The 22,494-nt window shown below is 42.5% G+C and overlaps 1 protein-coding gene across 1 annotated transcript in view; it reads left to right on the top strand.

Moving 5' to 3' along the window:
- The window catches only part of plxna4 (plexin A4), a 439,320-nt gene that overhangs the window by 28,522 nt on the left and 388,304 nt on the right, over positions 1-22,494 (top strand). The window contains exon 2 of the mRNA XM_036577672.1: positions 7,897-9,204. Within this exon, the coding sequence (XP_036433565.1) occupies positions 7,990-9,204 (1,215 nt within the window). The 5' untranslated portion in view covers positions 7,897-7,989. The remainder of the gene's footprint in view (positions 1-7,896; positions 9,205-22,494) is intronic.

The following is a 22,494-nucleotide window of genomic DNA, read 5'->3' as shown; positions in this document are numbered from 1 at the left end:
AGCAATTACGGCAAATGTCCACGTCTGTGGTCAGAGAGGCCTTTTCGCCCTCTTCGGCGGGATTTTGTCACTTTAGTAAACAGTTTATCCCGCAGATAGCGCCTATTTTTCCGTCAGAGGATGGACCTAAATCCTGCTGCCAGGCAGTTGGTTGGACCTAATGCCAGAGCTTTGACGCGTTCTTCACCTCTCTTGTGGGAATGGAGTGGTTGGTCCTTTGTGATCTGCTGTGTGTTGCCGAGCCAGGCTCTTCCAGGCAGTTATACGCAACTGTGAGCCAATGGAACGCATTCAAAGCAGCAGTGTTTAGCCAGTAGCACAGATCCTATGCAAATGTTCAACCTCGAATCTCATCAGATGTGAGTGAAGATTGGGGGGGATGGTGAGGGGGGGGCAACCAGAACAATCTAGAGTTAATCCCCCTGGCCTGATCTAAGAGTATTATCCTGGAACAGTGCAATTCAAATTTGATTAGAACATGTCACACATGCACAAGGGGTCATGTTCCTTCTTTCCTTCTTTCTTCCTTTCTTTCGTACAGACATGCGGAACGCACACACATAGTCTCGGCCTGCTGTTCAACTTTCACTGTGGCACATACACGACCCTCTGTTCAGCTTTCATTAGTCCAGCCCTTCTTCCATCTGATCACTCTATCCTATGGACAGATGGAGGGATTCATCCCTGAAGAAGGAAAAAAAGTACTGACAGGGAGGAGGAGGAGTGAAGCAGGAAGAACAGAGATGTTTACTCACTGAAAGAGGGGCAGATTTGTGTTGTTAATTAACCGTGGCCCTCTCAGAGGGTTACTGACACGTCCCGTCCATGGAGATGAAGGTCACACTGTGTGAATGGTGACCACAACCCAGATGACTGATAATGAATGGTCAAGCAGCGTTTACTTATTTATTGTTTCAGTTTTATGTTTGCTTTGCTTCCTGTGCAGGACGGGGCAGTGGGTCACCGCCCTGCACCAGTAGAAGGGGCCAGAAAATATCAGGCTGTCCTCTTTATTATCTAAATTAATAATATCTAAATTAGTTTTCGCCCTGCGATGGACTGGCGACCTGTCCAGGGTGTATCCTGCCTTCCGCCCAATGACAGCTGGGATAGGCTCTAGCACCCACCGCGACCCAGAAGGATAAGCGGTTTAGATGATGTATGTATGTATGTAAATTAGTTTTCATCTCATAACTGCATTTAACAGCTAAACAGGCTTTCATTATCATTGGACCTTTACTGAAATCCTAAACACAACCATGAGCAACTATTAAGATCTATTATTTGTGATGCACAGTACGCTATTTATGTATGTATATGTAGTACTGAAAACAGCCAATTCCAGTCCAGACCTCAACATCACTGAATGTGTTTGATTACTTCAGAAAATAATCAACCTACTTCTAAGACTGAACTTAGGTGGAGGTGTGTCTGCAGATTTACTTGAGAAACTGAAAGCAAGTCTTGTGAAAAGAACAGAAGCTGTAATGAAGGTAAATAGAAATTAATGACCATTTTGACTTGAAAATAGCCACGTTTACATGCAGCCTAATAATCTGTTAATAATCCGACTCATAGCTCAATCGAAATAGAATACGTCCATGTAAACACCTCAGTCGGAATGGACTAGTCTGATTGAGGCCATTCAGAATACAATTCCTATCGGATTGAACGAGGTGGGTAATCCTGTAAATAATCTGTTAAATAGAAGAATAATAACCATGTAAACGTCGGAATCGAAAGTATGTTCTGTGCGTGTGTGTTTGTGTCATACTGAAAATTTATAATGTTCAAACTTTGGTCTGCAGAGGAGACGAAGTTTATGCTCTGATCTTTAAAAGACGGCGGTGGGACGGACGTCCAGCTTATGTGTCTCAGAACACGACGTCTTCCTCTCGGCCTTCTTTAATAAGGACATGCGAAGGACGTTTTCCTGAGTCTCACATCATTTTAAAGTCATTAAAAACACAAGCACTGCTCACTGCTGCTCATCTCACTCTGACTGGACGCACGTGATGCTGGTTGTCATGGTAACGTCTACAGTAAGCGGTTGTCTTCACATGCGTGTGATTTTGGATCGGATTACTTGTAGTGAGCATGTAAATGGAGATTTTCATCAGATTGCTGAGTAGAGTGAGAATATAAACACCTCAGTCTCAGTCGGATTAGCAAAAATCTTTGCATATAAACACAGCCAGTGATAGACTGCTGCACAATACTGTAGATAATCTTGAGTAGTGTTTTTTAAATTATAGAAATTACATTAATAAATAGGCTGTTATGATAATTTATGTGCTTATTTTGCCTGCTTGCATTTATGTGAGAGTTCAGTGGAGACACAAAGTAAGAGTGTTTCATCATATGAAGCTTTCCAAGAGGAAGGCTGCCAGTAAGCTCATGGGAATGCAGTGAGATGTTCATACGTCCAAGAAAAGTACAAAGCAGCTCCAAATGTGGCCTTTAAATAGACATATAGAGCCAATGTCTGGTTGGAGATGCCATGATTTCTGGATGCGAGTGTCGATTTGGTCCTAAGACCCGTCTCACTGCTTTAAAGATGTTAAAACCAGTTCAAAGCGTATATGGTAACTGTAGGATAGCAACACTGCAAAGCAGTGGTTCTTCCTCCCAGTTCTGAACCACGTAATCCTATAAGCATTCAGCCATGAATTGAGAAGATGTGCTCTGGGGGCAGTGGGTCACCGTCCAGCACCAGCAGAAAGGGCCAGACAATATCGTGGAGCGTCCTCTTTTGTGTAGTCGGCACACAACAAAATATTCAGCAGCTCTGAATATTTTTAGCGGACTAAATATATCTACTCCGTCTTTCATCATACGTCAACACAAACAGCCCTTATCAGCCCTGTTTTGTAATCAAATGACCTCATCGGGCTTGTTTTTCCATCTCCGTCTCTTTTTTGTCTGTGTTTGTGTGCTGGGATGTATTAGGTGAGTGGATTAGAGAGGCTTCATTGATTTGAAGATTTTGCCTCAAATAAGCCCATTGGAAATCTGTCTTATTGAAGACAGATGAAGCATTCAGAGCAGTGGTTTCAGATCAGGCACTGCACAACTGGGGCTGCAGAGCGTAGACAATATCTGTTTGTTAAGACTGTGAGCGCTTGATTCATCAAAACATTCACCATGAGCATCTGAGGATAGTGTGAGCGTTGCTTTTTAGTCATTTGTTGGCTTCTGCTTTATACCAGAAGGCCAGAAGACCCCCGAAGGACTGAGAGATGAGCAGAGAGGTCGGGGGGATGCGGACGTGGTGGGGTGCCAAAACTTGGGAGCATGGAAATGTGTAAGTTAGATAGGAGGGAGGAGTTTCAGATACGGTCTTTACCCCAAGCTATGTTTATTTCATAACTCCATTTAAGGGCTGTTTGGATGGGCTTCCTTTTACATGAGGGGAGCAATAGTGTATTGATTATCATATAAAGTAAAGGTATGAAACTGTCACTGGGGTGGGACCCTCAAGGGTACATCTCAGTACCTTTAGTCAGGGAACATAACTGTACACTGTTAGGAATAAAGGTGCTGTGCAGGTACATTTTCGGTTCATCAAGGTATAAACAATGTAAATGTTCCCTCAAAGGTACAACAGTGGTTTTAAGGTCTGATTGTGAACCTTAAATAAGTTTTTCCAGGTGAAAAGTTTGTATTTGTACCTTTTCATAACTGAATGTTTTAAAACAGAACAGTAAAATAAAAGCCTGGAGACGAGACGGGGTGTGTAGAGTCAGTACAGCTTAGAACATATCATTTCAGTGGATTATGGTTCAGTTCTGTTCCCTGACTAAAGGTACTGAGATGGACCCTTGAGGGTCCCACCCCAGTGACCAGAGGGGCACTGCCCCAGGGACAGTTTAGTACCTTTATTTCTGTGTACCATAAACCATTAAAATAATATTTTCTAAGCTGTACTGACTCCACACACCCCGTCTCGTCTCCAGGCTTTTTATTTTATTGTTCTGTTTTAAAAGATCAGATTATGAAAAAGGTACAAATACAAACTTTTCACCTGGAAAAAACTTATTTAAGGTTCACAATCAGACCTTAAAACCACTGTTGTACCTTTGAGGGAACATTTACACTGTTTGTACCTTGATGAATTTGAACACAAGTGCTACATTAACCTGCAACTCTCGCACTTGTATAAGTGTGCTTGAACGCACACACACACAACGCGGGCTCAGGCCGAGGCGGATGCAGACTCAATTTCCGCTGTGGAACAGACCCACCTGTCTTTCCGTTTGAAAATTTCACCTTGACTCTCACTTCTCAGCTGTTTCACCTGTTCCTTTCAGTGGAGGGTGAAATCAATACACCTGCAGCCTGCTCTTTCGCCTTCGGGTGTACCAGATTTGTTTCACAGCTTCTGCAGCCACACGCTCTCTTTCATCCTCTGCAGAAGAAGCTCACGTCGAGTCATTCACAATTTTAGCACACAAAGGCAGCCACGCTTGCTTATGCGCTTGTCTTTTCTTGTCTTGAAGGACAATGGAGTCGTACGGAGTGATGCGTCGTTATCGGTGGCCACGTCCCGCTAAGACAAACGAACAAAATGAAAAGCGTCCAATTGCTTTAGACCAAAACGCACAGGCTAATCTTGGCGCGTTCAGTGCGTTTTCCCCATATTTCTGAAGTGAGAGAGCGAGTGTGTGACTCCAAACATGAATTCATTAGCACACTTTGATGTGAGCACGCAGCATGTGGTCCGTGGTCCATGCGTGTGCGTTTGTGCGTGGGTGGGTGAGCTTTCCAGAGGCTTATTTGGCTGCCAGTTGACTGCATACACAACATGTCTCTCCTCGTTCTCAGTTTTCCGAGGGCTGGAGGTCAACTTGCTGCATGGCTTTCTATATTCTGGATGCTAGGCCTCGTCTGCTCCTGCCAGTTGGCATTCTCTCACAGCGAGCCGACCCCTTCTACCCCCACAGGGAGGGGCTTGCCAGGATAAGCCAATCATAAGCCCCCCCCTCTGGATGACCTTGCAGATTAGCCAATTGTAAGCCCTGTTCCTGGAAGCTTTCGCCGCAGGCCTGGCCACCAGTACTGACCACTGAGCGATCAGGCTTAGAGTGGCACACACTGCACAAAAGCCTATGAGCTTCATATGCAGTAAATGAGTATATTAAAATGAGTGAGTACATAAATACAGTTAAATAAGGTTATGCGATTACACTTGATTACTTGATTAAATTAGCTCAATTTACGACATTGATTATTTAGCCGTTTGCATGATAGTGCATACTGATTAAATTCAGTCTGATGGGCACACTGATTTCATTTTTTTTGCCTTCAATCAAGTCTTTTAGGGATTTCATAGTCTTTCAGTGAAGTATTATTGAATCTTTAATAGACTTTCCTTAATTATTATCTATTTTTTACGTTTTGACTGTTTAAAAAATTGTAAAATACAACATAACTTCAACATAACTGTTCTTTTTCAAGAAAAAAGGAGGAAATATAATGTAGGGTCAAAAGATTTGTATTAAATTCTAGTTGCGAAGCCATTTTCAGTGATGAATAATTCATAGATTTGATTGAAAGGAGAGTATACTACATAAAACCTTTTGCAAAAATAATTCTGATTTATTTTAAAAATGCAAGATTGCACATAAACAGTGCATCCTTCAATAAATTAACCCACTGTGGGATTTTATTGGCATGAAACCTGTTGCATTTTTACACAGTTGAAGCTCAGTTCAGTCATTCTTTAAGCAGTTAATCTCAATATTTAAGATATATAGAACATAACTGAGCAAACTGTAAAGATTCATAACTAAAAAAGTGAGTGGAGCTAAATGGAACTAATTGGCATGACCCGTCTGCAATTGATACATTGCAAAAATGGCATCTTGTCAAGTAAAATCATCCTAAATCTAGTCGATATATCTAATATTTCTCATTTGGAGATGGTTGTGCACTTATTATTTTATTAAGTAAAATTATCTCACTATACTGGCAGATTCTTTTGCGGGTTTCAAGCACATTTCTTAAAACAAGCAAAATTCTCTGCCATATAGTGAGAAATTTTACTTAATAAAATTCCTTACAGGGAAAAAAAAGTCTAGAAATGAGGTAAATAATCTTAAATTAAGCTCACATCAATCTCAACAGGAGAAATATTAGATTTATTGACTATATTTAAGATAATTTAACTAACAAGATACCATTTTTTGCAGTGCAGTGACAGCTCTTACACTAAAATCCATTATTAACGTAAGCCTTTTGCGTTTTGGACGCATTTTGGCCCTTCCCAGGACGCTGCCTTTAAAATGTACAGCAGCAGTGTTGAATGTGCAGGATGATGTATGGAATGACATGAGCTTCTGGATTTAATTAATGGCGTGGGCTGATCAGCGGGCAAAGACAAATAGGAGCTAAATGCGGCCGCCTGATGGGGAGATAATGAAGTGTCACTGGGTTGTTTGGGTCAGAGCCGTGCTCCATGAGGGCACCAGCGATGCTCAGGGTCATTAATGCTCTGTCTGTGTTTGTGTACTGTTCACATCCATGCCTCTTCTTTTTGTACGTCCGTGATATTTGCTGGAATTAGACTCGTGTTCTTCCATTCACGGCTGCCTTTTCTGCTTCTCGCTCCATAAAACGGGGTTTAATGTCAATAATGTCTGCAGCACTATTGTGAAGTGGTTTCCTCGTGCTGCAGTTTGCCATCAGCCAACATTATCCCCCGCCGCTCAAATTACTCACGCTAGTCTGTCTCCTGCCACTGCCTCCTATACACAGCCGACGTCGCCGTCATAAGATCGGCTCTGCCTCTGAATGGCTAGGGTACTGACCCTTTTATTATTCGCCACAGCCTCTTGCTCTCCCTCAGTGTGGGGCTGCTTTCTGTTTCAATGGCTAATCATAACTGTGTGGTGGCTGCCCTTCAGTCTCTAACGTCTTAATGCCTACTGCAGTGGCTGAGCTGTGATTTTCATATCCGCTGTGCACCCAGCACTTAAGTGCCAGCCTGCGCGATGACTGCTGGCTTGCTTAACAGCCACAATTTGTATATCCTGCTCCCGCACTTTCTCGTGAACTCCTGTAAAATGTGTTTCAGTGGGGATTACAGCTTTTGCTGTCGCGCTTGGTGACGAAGCTCTGTGCATTAGCTGAGATAGCTGCTGGACTATTAGCTTGATGATCAGGAAAAAGTGACCGGACTTCGTGCCGGACTCGACCTGAGGGTAAACATGGCTGGATTGATGGTTTGATGTCCTTCTGCGTCTCTGTGTGTGGGCAGGCTACAGACCACAGGGATGGACTTTAACTGCATGAATAAATGATTCAAGGATGAGCAGGCAATCTGTTTTGTTTTTTTTTTCTCCCATTCTCTTCTCCTCTCCCTCCCTCTTGCTTTCCTTCTAATTGGCTCAGCAGTTTACCTTTGCTCATAAACATTGCAGGCATGCCTATATCTGCAAGCTAAGTCTCTTCCCTTAGCGATGTCAGTGGGCGAGCCGCGCTATCGGGAGAAAAGAGAGAAAATCGCCAAAGCGTGCAAATCGCTCGCAGAGGGGAAAATCAATTAGAAGGCCAGAGGCCTGGCTGTGAGGTGGGGCACTCGTGAAGAAGCGGTGCCCGTCTGCACTGATAACTCCTGGGGCAAATGCATTATCCCCATTGAGAATGGCATCTATTCATGCCAGCGGTGTCCTCTCCCTGAGTGCCCTTTTCACCATCCCCACCTAATTACTCCTGCACTTTGGAAATAGCTGGAAACTGTCATGCGGTGTGGGATAATTTGACTTCTGAGGTCAATTCTTCTTTCTCCTCCCTCTCTTCTGCCACCAGTCTCCTTGTAGGGCGTTTGGGGATGTGTACGTAAATGACACTTGCCTTGCCTGTTAAGCTAATATCTTTGCCTGTCTCTTTCCACAGGTCCATGATGTGTCCGGACCCGAGAGAAGCCTGAACACCGATTAGCTGCAAGTACTTGACTGAGACCTTCTTCCCCGTGGTATCATCAGGACAATGGCTTCCCACGACAGAAAACTGAACTGTCTTATTGTTTCTTGCTGCTTCTCCGTCCTGCTGCTCCCCCTGTCGGCTTCCAGGCCGCAGCAGCCTTCTGCTGCATCCAAAGTGGACGAGGACTACAGAACATTTCGTGCTGAGAATGGAGAATGGACCTTTAACCACCTGGCGGTGGACCACCGAAATGGGAATGTGTACCTTGGTGCGGTGAACCGCATCTACAAACTATCGGCAAGTCTGGAGGTGCAGGTGTCGCACCAGACCGGGCCGGACGAGGACAACCGCAACTGTTACCCGCCACGCATCGTGCAGCCCTGCAGTGAGCCGCTCACGCTCACCAACAACGTCAACAAGATGCTGCTGATGGACTACCGGGAGAACCGACTCTTGGCCTGCGGAAGCCTCTACCAGGGCATCTGCAAGCTGCTGCGCCTGGATGACCTCTTCAAGCTTGGAGAACCTTTCCACAAGAAAGAGCACTACCTCTCGGGCGTCAACGAGAGTGGCTCCGTCTTTGGCGTCATCGTGTCCTATGGTGACGCCTCGCCCGACAAGCTGTTTGTGGCCACGGCGGTGGACGGGAGGCCTGAGTACTTCCCAACAATCTCCAGCCGCAAGTTGGCCCGCAACTCGGAGGAGGATGGCATGTTCGCTTACGTTTTTCACGACGAGTTTGTGGCCTCTATGATCAAGATTCCATCGGACACCTTCACCGTGGTGCCGGACTTCGACATCTACTACATCTACGGCTTTGGAAGCGGCAACTTCGTCTACTTCCTCACACTGCAGCCAGAAATGGGTGGCGGCCCGGCGGCGGGCTCGTCCTCGGCTGGCCGAGAGCAGGTGTACACCTCCAAGCTGGTGCGCCTCTGCAAGGACGACACAGCCTTCAACTCTTACGTGGAGGTCCCACTGGGCTGTGTGAAGGGCGGTGTGGAGTATCGCCTCTTGCAGGCCGCCTACCTGTCCAAAGCAGGCGCCATCCTGGCCCAGTCACTGAAGGTCGGGCCAGACGATGATGTCCTCTACGCTGTGTTCTCTAAAGGCCAGAAGCGGCGGCCTAAGGAAACGTCCCAGGAATCGGCCTTGTGCGTGTTCTCCTTGAAGGAGATCAACGAGAGAATTAAAGACAGGCTGCAGTCCTGTTACAAAGGCGAAGGCACGCTGGATTTGGCCTGGCTCAAAGTGAAGGATATTCCCTGTAGCAGTGCGGTAAGTCATCATAGTATTACTAACCCTCCATTTTCCACTGGCAATGCGTGTAAATATCACAGTTACTTACTGTCACAATTAGTCACTGTTGCCAGTGCCGCACTGCTTATATTTAACCACTGAACCACCCACGCTGAATTATTATTATATCACTTGGCTAATGCTTTCAATCAACATGCTTTCTGATGGAAACAACTTGTTGTTAAGTACACTAGATATTTCCAAAAAATGGTAGACACCTGCTCCTCCAACATTTCTTCTGGAATCAAGAGAGTTTGTCCCCCTTCGCTGCAGTAACAGCCTCTACTCTTCTGAGAAGGCTTTACAATAGATGCTGGAACATTGCTGTGGGATTCAATTGCATTCATTCATTAGTGAGGTCGTGAGGTCAGGTCCAACTCATCCCAAAGGTATTGGAAAGAGCTCCATCACTCCTGAGAAGCAGTTCCATTGCTCCACAGCCCAGCGCTGAGGGGCTTTATACCCCACTTGGCACTAGTCGTGGAAACCTTAGGCTTGTGTGGTTGCTGCACAGGTGCTCCTTGAAGTAAATAAATTCAGTAATTAGTGTCTGGATACTTGTAGACATGTAGTTTACCTTCTGTAATGACACCGTGGCCTTAAAAGGGCATCGTCAGCCTGGATCAAACCCACAATCCATACTGCTTAAGTTGATGGCTGAGACTCTGCATGTAGTTTTAGTATCATTTGCTGTACAATCACTTATAACATGCAATACAACACCATTCAAAACCAGTTTTTGCTAACTGTGACATTCAGCACTGTATACAATTTCAGAATAAAGTGGGGTCATTCACTTGATTCCCACTGTACTGGCCACTGTACTGAAGCAATAAGAAGACAGTAGTGAGGATTTCTAAGCAATCAATAATTATATATGATACCGCAGAGATATGACACGATGCATTACCTTTGCTTAACTACTGTGTATAGACTACGTTTAGCTTCCGCTCATTGTAAGCCATAGCAGCATTTTTGCATGAAGTATTCCTTTAACGTGCCCAGTGCCAGGATCTGGTCGCAGGGAACGGTGAATTTATTAATTTGTTTGACAGCTCGGCTGGTAATATTTACAAATGCCATGTACTCTCCTGGGTCGCTGATTGATTTGAATTATTACGCAGGATGTTTAATACTCTGGCCGTGGCACGGTGACACCATAATTTGGACTTTTTCTCTGTGATTCAGATATAACCTGTTTAGAATTTAATAACTCGTTTATTAGATTTTTTCCTACTCCCATGGCCCACAAAATAAGGTTAAAGAGTCACCCCTTTAAAAAGCTGAGATGCTCAGTTGGGGCTGCAATTTTTTCATTAGCCCCTTTGATAAAAGGCAGACATGCTGAAATGCAAAATTGCCTTCCTCAGAGAGTCAATCTATTATTGTAATGGCATTTCATTGAATGCCAGCCACGGCCGGAATTAATCTCGCCACATTTTCTACTAATGCTATGGATTGCTCATTATCACGTAAACAACCAAGGCAGAGTTTAATGCATGTCATCTGCCTGTTTGTCTCTTTTGACAGAAATATGTGTGTGTGTGTATATATGTATATATTTACCATATAGGAGCACTTTGTAGTTCTACAGTTACAGACTGTAGTCCATCTGTTTCTGCGCATACTTTGTTAGCCCCCTTTTACCCTGTTCTTCAGTGGTTGGGACCCCCACAGAGCAGGTATCATTTGTGTTGTTGGCCATTCTCAGCACTGCAGTAACACTGACGTGGTGGTGGCGTGTTTAGTGTGTGTGGTCCTGGTACGAGTGGATCAGACACAGCAGTGCTGCTGGAGTTAAACACTGTGTCCACTCACTGTCCACTCTATTAGACACTCCTACCTTGTCAGTCCACCTTGTAGATGTGCAGTCAGAGACGATAGCTCATCTGCTGCTGCACAGTTTGTGTTGGTCATCCTCTAGTCCTTCATCAGTGGTCACAGGACGCTGTTGGCTGGATGTTTTTGGTTCTCAGTCCAGCAGTGACACTGAGGTGTTTAAAGACTCCACACACACTAACACACCACCACCACGTCAGTGTTACTGCAGTGCTGAGAATGATCCACCACCCAAATATTACCTGCTCTGTGAGGGTCCAGTGGGAGTCTTGAAGAACAGAGTGACTTAGTAAGGCGTGGGAATGAGATAACTAAGCCTTGAGCACAGCTTAATAAGGCATGGCCACGACTTAGTTATCTCATTCCCACAACTTACTAAGTTGCAACCACGCATTAGGATTTTGTTCTGGGATCTATACTGCAGCACGCTGAATATATATACATATACACTGTATATATATATATATATATATATATATATATGAACCATTAGAGCTGGTTTAATGTGGCTCAGTCAGTAATGATGTGTGTAGCGACTGTTGTGGAAGGTGAGAAGGTTGGACCATCAGGCTTTTCCTTGTAACTGAGTGGTGTAAACTGACGAGGATACATACAGACGCGCACACGCAGCACATACGCAGGCAGATAAATCAGAGACAAGGTGCTAGAGTGCTGTCTGGGAAAAGTGTGGGAAGCGAGAGAGAGAAAGAGAGAGAGATGGGGGGGTGAGAAGAGGTGTGTGGAGAAATGGTGCCGTTTCAGCACACGCTGCAGTACGGACACTGCAGCATAAATTAGAAAGCGGGCGTCACTGAGGGCGGGAGATAAATTGCTCGCTCCTCCGCCTGCTGTAACTATGGCTACCAGCTTTGCTGTTAAAAGCCAGGCAGAAGCGTTTGATTGGGTGTGGAGGGGGGGGAGATGGTGTGGGCAGGCAACCCAAAACAAATTATATCTGAGCGCTGTATTAGAGCAGCGGATCACATAACAGGCCCGCTTTTCACAAGAAAATCAGATGCTTCTACACACACAAACACGTATGTAACAGCTGCCTCACACCAGCCTGTATCTGACCAGGAAAAATCCAGCCTGATACAATGTCCAGTGAATGTTTTCACCTAAAATCCGTATAACATTTTAAGTAAATAAAATCCCGTTCTGTGGACGAGACCCCCCTGGACCCCCACTAACTCTTTAGTGTAGTGACGTAAATAAAGCTCCTGTTCAGGTTATTTTGACAGTAGGAATTAGGGGTGTGAGAAAATATCAGTACACTTGAGTATCGCAATATTATGTTTTGTGATACTGTATCAATTCTCAGAAACACAGCATCAATTATTAATTAATAGTTTACATGCAAAAATTCGTGGCAGACAGTGGTTTATTTTGTGTTGTGTTTAAATCTCCAACCTCTAGATAGCAGTGTTGTAGTCTAGCCATTAGACTCCTCTACTCCAACGTAAACAAGTAGCGGCATGTTAGCTTTAGTAAATCTACCTTTTTTAGATGTTAAAAATTGCAATATATCGCCTTGCTTATAGTATCCCAGTATGTCGTGATATATTGAATTGTAATCCCAGTATCATGATACAAGTTCTTGCCAATACACAGCCTTACACTGTCAAAATAAAGGTTCTGTTCAGGTACAGTTTTCGTTCATCAAGGTACAAACAGTGTAAATGTTCCCTCAGAGGTACAACAGTGGTTTTAAGGTCTGATTGTGAACCTTAAATAAGTGTTTCCAGGTGAAAAGTTCATATTTGTACCTTTTCATAATCGAATGTTTTAAACAGAACAGTAAAATAAAAGCCTGGAGACGAGACGGGGTGTGTGGAGTCAGTACAGCTTAGAACATATCATTTCAGTGGATTATGGTTCAGTTATGTTCCCTAACTAAAGGTACTGAGATGAACCCTTGAGGGTTCCACCCCAGTGATGAGAGGGGCTCTGCCCCAGTGACAGTTTAGTACCTTTATTTCTGAAAGTGTAGAAAGAATATGCTGAAGGAAATAATGTCATCTTTATTGAGTTTAAATGCAGCCAACGGCTCGGCTAGTAAAAGTGACAGCAGCTTGTGTTCCCCCTATTTGATCTTTTACGAGTGGCAGCGCATATTTATAATGCTCTGATTTGAGTGATTTAAGACATTTGCACGTTATCCATTGTGATAAAACAGAGAAAAATACACATTTAAAAGCTTCCAGATTCAGGAGTTGAGCTGGTTAAACTCAAGCACATCTCAAAATGCAAAAAAACTATAGATACAGTTCTGTACAAAAGTCAGACATCATACAAGTTGTTCATTTATCCAGAGATATTTCTGAGGAGATATAAAATAATCGACTTGCATAAGGAAGCAGAAAGTCAAAATGAAAATAAGTGTAAAAATAAGAGTTTACAAAAAGTGATAAAAAGCTACAGAGCAAAAGGGACTCCTAACAACCACCTGGAAGACCTGGTCGACACTAAAACTGCCCCCATCAGTTAAACAGCACTTAAAGCTTTCATCTTTGAGAGAGAGGAGAAAATCAAGCTACTTCAGATCTGAAAACATCCACAGGTGTTTCTGTCCATCCTTCCACTGTGAGAAGACGACTCAGCGCTGTGGGTCTGAAAGGATGTGTAGCTGTCAAGAAGAACCTCACTGAGAAAAGGAGACGGACACATCAAACAAAGAAGCTGAACAATGGACTGACCACCCCAGAGTCCAGACCTCAACACCACTGAATGTGTTTGATTACTTCAGAAAATGATCAACCAACTTCCAAGACTGAACTTTGGAGGTGTGTCTGCAGATTCTTTGAGGAACTGAAAGCCAGTCTCCCAAAAAGAAACAAGCCAAAATGAAAAATTGATATTATATTTAGTTTTTGAGGCCTCTGAGTGCTTTTAATGGCTGTTTTGACAGGAAATAAAGGAATGTAGGTCTCTGACTTTTGCAATAGACATTGAAAACAGCCTGGTTTAAGTCAATATCAGAGGATAAACCATGTTAAGTATTTGTTTGGTAAACTGAGTCATTCCCGGACTCTGCGACCACTACAGAAACATCCTACCGTAAACTCTGCATGCATAAGCAAAAACCACTCACCTGCTCTACCCCCCCCACAGCCCCCCGCACATAAACACACAGGCGGCCGCGTGAGCAGCAGAGTGACGTGTGCTGCGCTGGCGTGTGATTAAAGTTAAATGCTGTTCGTTTTTGTTATTGCTGGATTCGCACACAATGGGAGCCGCTGTGTGACAGGATAAAAAGTAGGAAGAGACGCGAGTGGGAGAGCGGCGAGTGAACCTGCTATCTGTGGGAGAGACACACACGCCGCTAATATCACACGCATCATTTTACAAGATTCGCTGCCGATCGTCTCCGATGAGCCGCCGGCCTAAATAATGCATGAAGGAGCGCAAAGAAAATGAACAGCGCAGCATTCAGACGTTTTCAGCCTGAGTTTTTCTGGAGTCGAGTCGAGCTTTATGTTTACAGCTTCACTACAACAAACTGACAGAGAGAGAGAGAGAGAGAGAGAGAGAGAGAGAGAGAGAGAGATGGGGAGAGAGAGATTAAAGTGGGAGAGAGAGCAAAGCTGGAGAGATGAAAGAGAGAGACAGAGAAAAGGATGGAGATGGATAGTTGTGGTGAGAGAGATAGTGAGAAAGCAGAGAGAAAAGAAAGAAAGAAAGAAAGAGACAGAGAGAAGAGAGAGAGAGAGATGTATGGATGTGGAGAGAGACAGAAAGTGAAGAGGGAGAGAGAGGGGTAGTGAGAAAACAAAGAGAAGAGGAAGAAAGAAAGAGAAACAGGGAAAGAGAGACTGAGAGACAAGGATAGATAAAAAGATGAGAAAGAGAGAGAGAGAGAGAGAGAGAAAGGAGGACAGACATGAATAGATGTAGAGAGAGAGTGGCAGAGAGAGAAAAGGGAGAGAGATGGAGGGATGGAGAGAGGAAATAGCAAGAGAGACTAAGAGAGAAAGATAGAAAGAAACAAGAGAGAGGAGAGAGCGGGCAAACAAGTGAAAAGAGAGGCTTACACAGATAGAAAGAAAGAAGAGAGCAGGAGAGGAGAGAGAGGGAGTAAAAGAGAGGGAGAGGGCTGGAAAGATGAAAGAGAGACAGAGAAAGAAGGATGAAGATGGATAGATGTAGAGAGAAAGAAGTGAGAGAGAGATAGAGAGAGGGAGAAGAAGGGGAGAGAGAGAGACCGACAGACAAAGAGAGAGGCAAACGAGTGGAAAGAGAGGAAAGAAGAGAGGAGAGAGAGGGAGTAAAAGAGAGGGAGAGAGAGGGCAAAAGATGGAAGGAGGTAGAGAGAGAGCAAGAAGAGAGAAAGAGGAAGGGAGAGAGCGAGACTGTGGTGATTGGCGGCTGTTTTGAGTGTCTCTCTATGCGAGTGTAACTGAGTAAGCAGAGCCTCAGTGAGATTAAGCAACAAGAAGATAATGTTCCTGCACTGCTGAGCGACTGCAGCACTACATCAACATGACACCAGAGTGTTAGCAGGACAGCCGAGTGAAAGTGATCTATATCCTCACGCCTACTACATATACATGGGCTACATGCTACAGATAGCACACTGTGGAAATGTTCTCAGGGTCAGAACCTGCATATCTGTAATCCAGCTGAAACAAATGACCAGCAGTATCCACCCAGACATCACCACATCTGGAAGAAACCAGCTGACCTGCCGGCATCACTGGAATCACTGATAGTTTCATATCACTGGTTTCACTCTGTGAATATTTCACCATTGAAATACATGAAAGGGGAATTCCACCCACTTTTTAAAATTTCACCATTATTAAATGTTTAGGATGTAAACAAAGTCAGTCAGGGTGGTTTGGTGTGAAATGCTCCATTCTAGAGAAACTTACAAAGTCAGTGGTGGTGATAGGAACCAGACGTCTGAAGAGTTCAGTGCCTCCAAAACAGAAAAAAGTATTTATGAAGTGTTTATGAATTTGCTGACTTTGTTTTATGATAGTTTTCAGATAGAGATAAAACATTTTTAAAATCTATTAAAGCCATATTTACTCATGTCGAGGTGGATGATATGGCAAAATATCATCACAATACTTCAGGTTTTTTATGATACATTTTAAAGACACAATCAAAATGATTTGTATTGAACATTCCACACACTGCTGCACTAAATCCAGTCAAACAGGACTAATAATGCCCTCTTTGTAGACAAGCATGCAGTTGGGAATGATTTTAAGTACTGACGATGTCCACGACGATGATTTATCACCATAACAATAACTATTGTCATATTGCCCAAACTTACCTGCATGACGTTATAAAGCAAAGTAGTCTACAAAGAAAATATATATATTATTTTTAAATTCATTACTATTTCGCCATCATCGACATCACATATGCAAACTCAGAAGACACGTTTAGGTTCACTGGGGGTTATGATAGTAAATAAAATGGCTATATTTGTGTTGTAGAGATTGTGACACCAGGGGCCGCATAACCCCTGATAGCAAGAGGATAGGGGACCACTGCTGGCCCACTGATGGCAAAGTTGGCGGTTCACTGGCGTTTTGCACAGCGTTTTCCGGGCGGCCCACCGGTGGTTACACAGAGTCATAGACAAAATTCCACTTATCATCACTCGTTTTCCATTTACAGTCCAGTTTACCTATTTTTCCTTCCTTCCTTTCTTTAGTTATACTTTATAAATTAGTTCAGTAAATAATTTTAATCCAGCTCAGCATCAGCAACATTTTCTACAAAATCATTTTGTATCAGGCCTAGTTATTATTTGTTTTTGTAATATTTTTCTGTTTATTTTCCAAAATAAAAGTCTCTGTGCATTTAAAATCTGTTTGAGAAGATTAAAAAGTAGTTACAGCTTGTATGTAGGACAGTAATCTGGATGGTTCGAGGGTGGACCAGCGGCAAACAGTGGGGTGCTGACCATATCAAGCCAACGGACCGATATATGCTCACTATCAGGGACAGGAACTTCCTGTCTTTTTGTCTTAACTTAAGATCTGACAGGTCAAGATAAGATTTTTCACAAATTTATGTCACAGAAGCAAATCTTATCTTAATTTAGGAGCCTTATCTTATAGCGTCTTATCTCAAGCTAGGAAATCTTAACTTATTCGATCGACAATCAACTGTCGTGACTGTTACCTAGCAACCGACCATATGCGCACAGCTGAAACGTAAACATGTAATCAAAACAATCAAGCTAGTTAGCCAGACAGCTAACATTAGCTACCATTACTGATGTAAAGAAAGTCAAATAAAACTGAAGCGCGATAAACTGAAAGTTAAGAATATTGTTTCAGCGCTTCCTGCTGTTTATCAGAGTGTCGCTGCTCTCAGTTTCAGTTTCAGTTTCCCAAATACTTTAGCCGAGCGCGCTAACGTTATTCCTCCTAATAAACAGACACACGTTCAGCTCTGTCTCCTCATTATTCACCACCATCACTGTAATATTTCATCATCAACATTAACACACGAAGGTAATGAGAGGGACGATGGAGATCGAGTCTGCAGCGTCTGGGGTTTTAAAATGATGTTAGAAAAAAAAATTTCAGTTTTCAGTGTAGATAAATGTAACATCATTATACTGGTTATAGTGAACTGTGCTGCCTGTCACTGCACAAAACAATAGAAACAGACGGTTAAACATAAGTTAAGACGCTCTGGGGTTCATCTTAAAGTTAGGACAGTATTTAGGAGGTTTAGTCTAGTTAGGATGTTTCTGTAACACTGTTTTCTTATCTGGAGTTAATGATAAGATTATGAACCTGTTGTTCTGTAACAGCTTCTGTCCTAAATTCAGTCCTAACTGAAGTTGTGATGGTGACTAAACAGGTAAGATAAGATTTCAGACTTAAGAAGTTTCTGTAATACGGCCCCAGTTTCCCATCACCACCACTGTAAAGAAATCTCTAAGCGTCACCATAACGGAGCATCTCACTCCAAACCACTCTGAATGACTTTGTTAACATCTCAGCCACTGAATCATGCTGAACTTATGACAGATCAGTGGAATTGTCCTTTAATAGCTGATGCTGTTTCAAAAGGGTTAAAAAGGAGAAGATCTTAGCGAAGTCGCTATAAGCGATAATAATTTTATGACTCTGTTGTTGAGCTTCAAAAAAGTCCATTAGTGAGGAAACAGTAATTGGCAATATGCTGGTTTTTATAGTCTGGTACTTATAGCTTTGTGTACGTGTCTCTCTCTCTCTCTCTCTCTCTCTCTATCTCTCCCTCTCTCTCTCTCTCCTTTCATCATGCCGTGTTTTTCCTCCAATTAAAGACTAGATGGACGACCTTCCTGCTCATTAGGGCAGCCACGCCGTACAGGAGGGTGCCGTTAGTGACACAGACTTACTTAAACGAAGGCCGAGAGCGTCTGTACGAGTTTACATGCGAGAGAAAGAAACGCTCACTCGGTTCATTAAAGACTGACTGTTTTTTTTTCTATTTTTTTTTATGGGATTTATCTAATGAAGTCATCTCTCCGTCAGACTGTCACACGTGGATTTTTAACACCCCCATCATCACAGACGACGGTTATGCTCTGCTGATAATTACAGTCCATGAAGGAGCGTTCTCTTTGAAATACGTAGCCATTTACAATGGTGTGAGCACTTAATTATGTTTTTAAATAGCATTCATTAAAGATTTACACGTCTTGTTTCCGTCTTTTTTTTTTTCTTGCTTTCTGGTTGCCTTGGGCTTGTAGACCTACGCAATCATCGTACAATCAATACTGCCTTCACTTCGGCGAAGGGGTGATTAAAGGGCCCATATCATGGAAAAAAATGTACGTTTTCTTTTTTGTTCTGTTTTTTAAATAAAAGTCTTTATTGCATTGTTTAAAATATTAAAATATATTTATTTACGTATGTTACACATTGTTAAAAGTGTTAAAATATATTTATTTACATATGTGCTTATCGTCGCTGTTGGAACAAATCCTTGCATCTCTATTTTTGTCTGTTTTGTCCATTTTTTTACTAATTTTTTACATAATTTTGAAAATGCCAGCTGTTGTTTACATTGTGCTAAAATTTTGTGATGAACGGACCAATAGAAATGATCCAGCATTACTTATTAATTACATTACTAATTAAAATCTTTTTACAGTAACTTACTTTGAAACTTAACATTTTTTCCTTCTGCTAAAAAAGTTACTTGAGATTTTCTTTCATCAGCGACAGTATATAGTTAAATACGTTGAAATAAATGCGCATATATTTGCACATATTTAAATATTAATGGCATAAAATGGCATAGGTAAATATATTTAGTAGGCACAATTTTAATGTGCACAAATATGTGTACCAATATTTGTCTTCCATATGGATAAATTACAAAAACAATCGTTTTTAATTTGTGATAGTTGTGATGTCACAACAGTAAACATATTTACATGCAACTTCCAAACTTGTATCCCAACCTAACTTCATATGTTTGCTTCATATGTTTTAGCCTGGACTGCTTTGTGGAAGGGCTCAGCAAATTAGAACAAAGGTCATTTGTTTATATCAGTTCTAAAGATGAATTCCACCAATTTTTCACACTTTCTGTTTAATAAATCTTTTAAACAGTCATTCAGAGTGGTTTGGCGTGAAATGCTCTGTTCTGGAGAAACTTGCTGAGTCAGAATTGTTCACAGAGGTGGTGATAGGAACCAGACGTCTGAAGAGTTGCTTCTAAAAGCTCCATCACAGAAAGTTATTACATGAAATGATTATGAGTACTGCTTAATTCTTGAGACATTGTTTTATGATAGTTTTGCTTTAAAACTTTAATCCTTTATGGTGTGGAAGTACATGCAGGGTGCTGCAAGGCAAAATAGTTTCCAAAGAAAACTTTTTTTCCAGTGTTATTTTATTTTACCATCATCAACATCGCATATAGAACCCAGAAGACTCGTGTAGGTTCACTGGTGGTTTTGGATAGTAAATAAAATGGCTATATTTGTGTTATAGACATGGTGACCCCTGGTTCCTATCACCACCACTGTAAAGAAATATGACTCGGTAAGTTTCTCCAGAACAGAGCATTTCACCTCAAACCGCTCTGAATGGCTTTGTTTTCATCTCAGTGGCTGAATTATGCATAAATTTTGAAAAATTGGTGGAATTCCCCTTTAAAGGAGTGGGAGCAAAAACAGCCTGTTTAATTGGGATAAAGAGTCATGTAGAATATTTTCCATCTTTCCATCCTCCAGTGCAAACTGCTAAGTGTTTAAACCAAACATACAGCGCGTTTAGCAGCGTCTACCCCGCTGGATATGCGTCTAGTGTGTCTGACCCGTGTTCTTTTATTGCTGTGCCCAGAGTTGAGGAGATGCGCCTGCAGTGGTCTCCCGGTGGGTTTGGCTCTGGCATCTGGCAGCTGCTTTATAAAGATCAGAAGGACACGTGGGTAAAGCAAACGTGGAGGCAGAGAGTTGAAAGCAGCTGATAGATGTCTCTCAGCGCACGCAGCACTGCTGTCTTCGGGCTTATTGTAATGGGGGCTTTTAACTTGAACTTTGCCTGCTATTTCCTGCTGCGTTAGCATGGTGTTGTTTTTGAATGCGGTGTTTGGGTAGATTGGGCCCGGCTGCTGGAAGTCATGTTTCACTGAGGTCTGAATTTCCCCCCACTTAGCCCAAATGTAGTCGATCAGCTGAGACGTGTTTGGTGTTCTGAGTTTTCTTCTTTAGTTTTAGCACCCGAGCTACAGGGCTAATGTCGCCATAAAGTACAGCTAACCGGTTAGCATCATGCAAATCATCACACATGAACACTGTAAAAAATGATGTCTTAGCTAGTGAAATCATCTTAAATCCAGTCTAAATATCTAACATTTCTCATTTTAAGATGGTTGTAGGAATATTATAAGATTATTTAACATGTTTGCAGATGTTTTAAGTCATTTTGTTAAGTAAAATGATCTCAGTAAGTTATTTTGGCAGATAATGTTGCTTGTTTCAGGTGTATTTCTTAAAATAAGCATACTTATCTGCCAATATAGTGAGATAATTACTTTAATAAGGATCTGTGTAATTTCCCAAATTACCCCATACAGCCTGTATCGAAACATCATGTGCTAAACAACGTGTGGATGTTTACCTCAGCTTTATGCGACAGCCAGCACACTTCTGGACATTACCAACACGCTGTGCGGCTAAATGTTGAACATGGCTCAATAACAACAACAAAAAAGCCAAAATGTGACACTGGGTGAGGGAGGAGATACATCTCATTTCAGTGAGACACCCGTTATCGATATTACATAATTGTAGCGTACAGATATTGGGTCAAGTCAAGATCCATTTAACTGTTAGCCTTGTTGTCAGGTCATAAAAATGGGGGCCTCGTTTCTCTTACCTATTTAAGCAATAGAACACAGAGGGGGTGCGTTATCGCGAAATAACATCACGGCTGTGATTTGGTCGCCATAGATCATCACAGCCATGATGTTATTCGCCATAACACACAACCTCGAGTGTTCTATTGCTTTTATACAACAGTTAAATAAATAAAGTAAGAAACTAATAAACTGGGCCGTGAATGCGGCGTTTAATGTGTTTTAATGTTCGCAATTACTTACACCAAATTATAGTTTCATAACAATCAGCTTGTTGCCGCATCAGAGTAACGAGCTCCGCTCACTCGCTGCACAGTCTGCCGTAAGCCTCGCCTTTTGAAGTACAGACTGAGCCATAAAACTACCGCAATATCAGGTTTAGCTCAGTTTTGGCAATTTTTGCTGTAGCAAAATTAATGTTTTGTTCCAGCCAGTCTGTAAAGCATCTTACAGCCTGTTTAGTTTGGCGAATGGTGTTGGGTTCATTTCTGGCTGATTCCAGGTTGTTTAGCTGTTCTTCTGTCTCAGCTGCCGACTGAAAAGCTGCTCAGTGGTGATGACAGTTTGGGAATTTAGTGTCGTCTCATCTTCAGAGTCTGACCAAAACGGCTGTCGGTCAAATGTGATCTTAAAAGCGTCCATTTTCTGTTTGTGGCAAAGTAAGAAGTAAAAACGTTCAAATGGCTCGAGCGTCTCCTACAGCTGTCTAAGTCGTTGCTTAGCAATGGAGTCTCAGCAGAGTGATACAGTATTTGTGAAAAAAACATGATGTTATGATGAAATAGCACTGTTAGAATGCCTCTCAACCAATCAGCTTGTGTGGAGCTGGATTAGTTTTACCAGAGGAGGCCTGGTAATGTAATCTGTGCGTGATTTGACTGGCCGATTCGTACGGTATAAAGGATTTATGTAATTTCCCCAAATTACCACCAGTAGTCCAGATCGAAACATCATCACACAGACATTTACGTCAGCATTATGTGACGCAATTCTGAACATTAACAACATGCTGTGCGGCTAAATGCTAAACATGGCGCAATAACAACAAAGGAATTGGGTCAAATCAAGCTCCATTTAGCCGTTAGCCTTTTCTTCAGG

Source organism: Colossoma macropomum, unplaced genomic scaffold, assembly GCF_904425465.1.
Source record: "Colossoma macropomum unplaced genomic scaffold, Colossoma_macropomum, whole genome shotgun sequence".
Lineage (NCBI taxonomy): Eukaryota > Metazoa > Chordata > Actinopteri > Characiformes > Serrasalmidae > Colossoma > Colossoma macropomum.
Note: the sequence above shows the minus strand (reverse complement) of the source record. Positions and strands in the feature narration are given on the sequence as shown.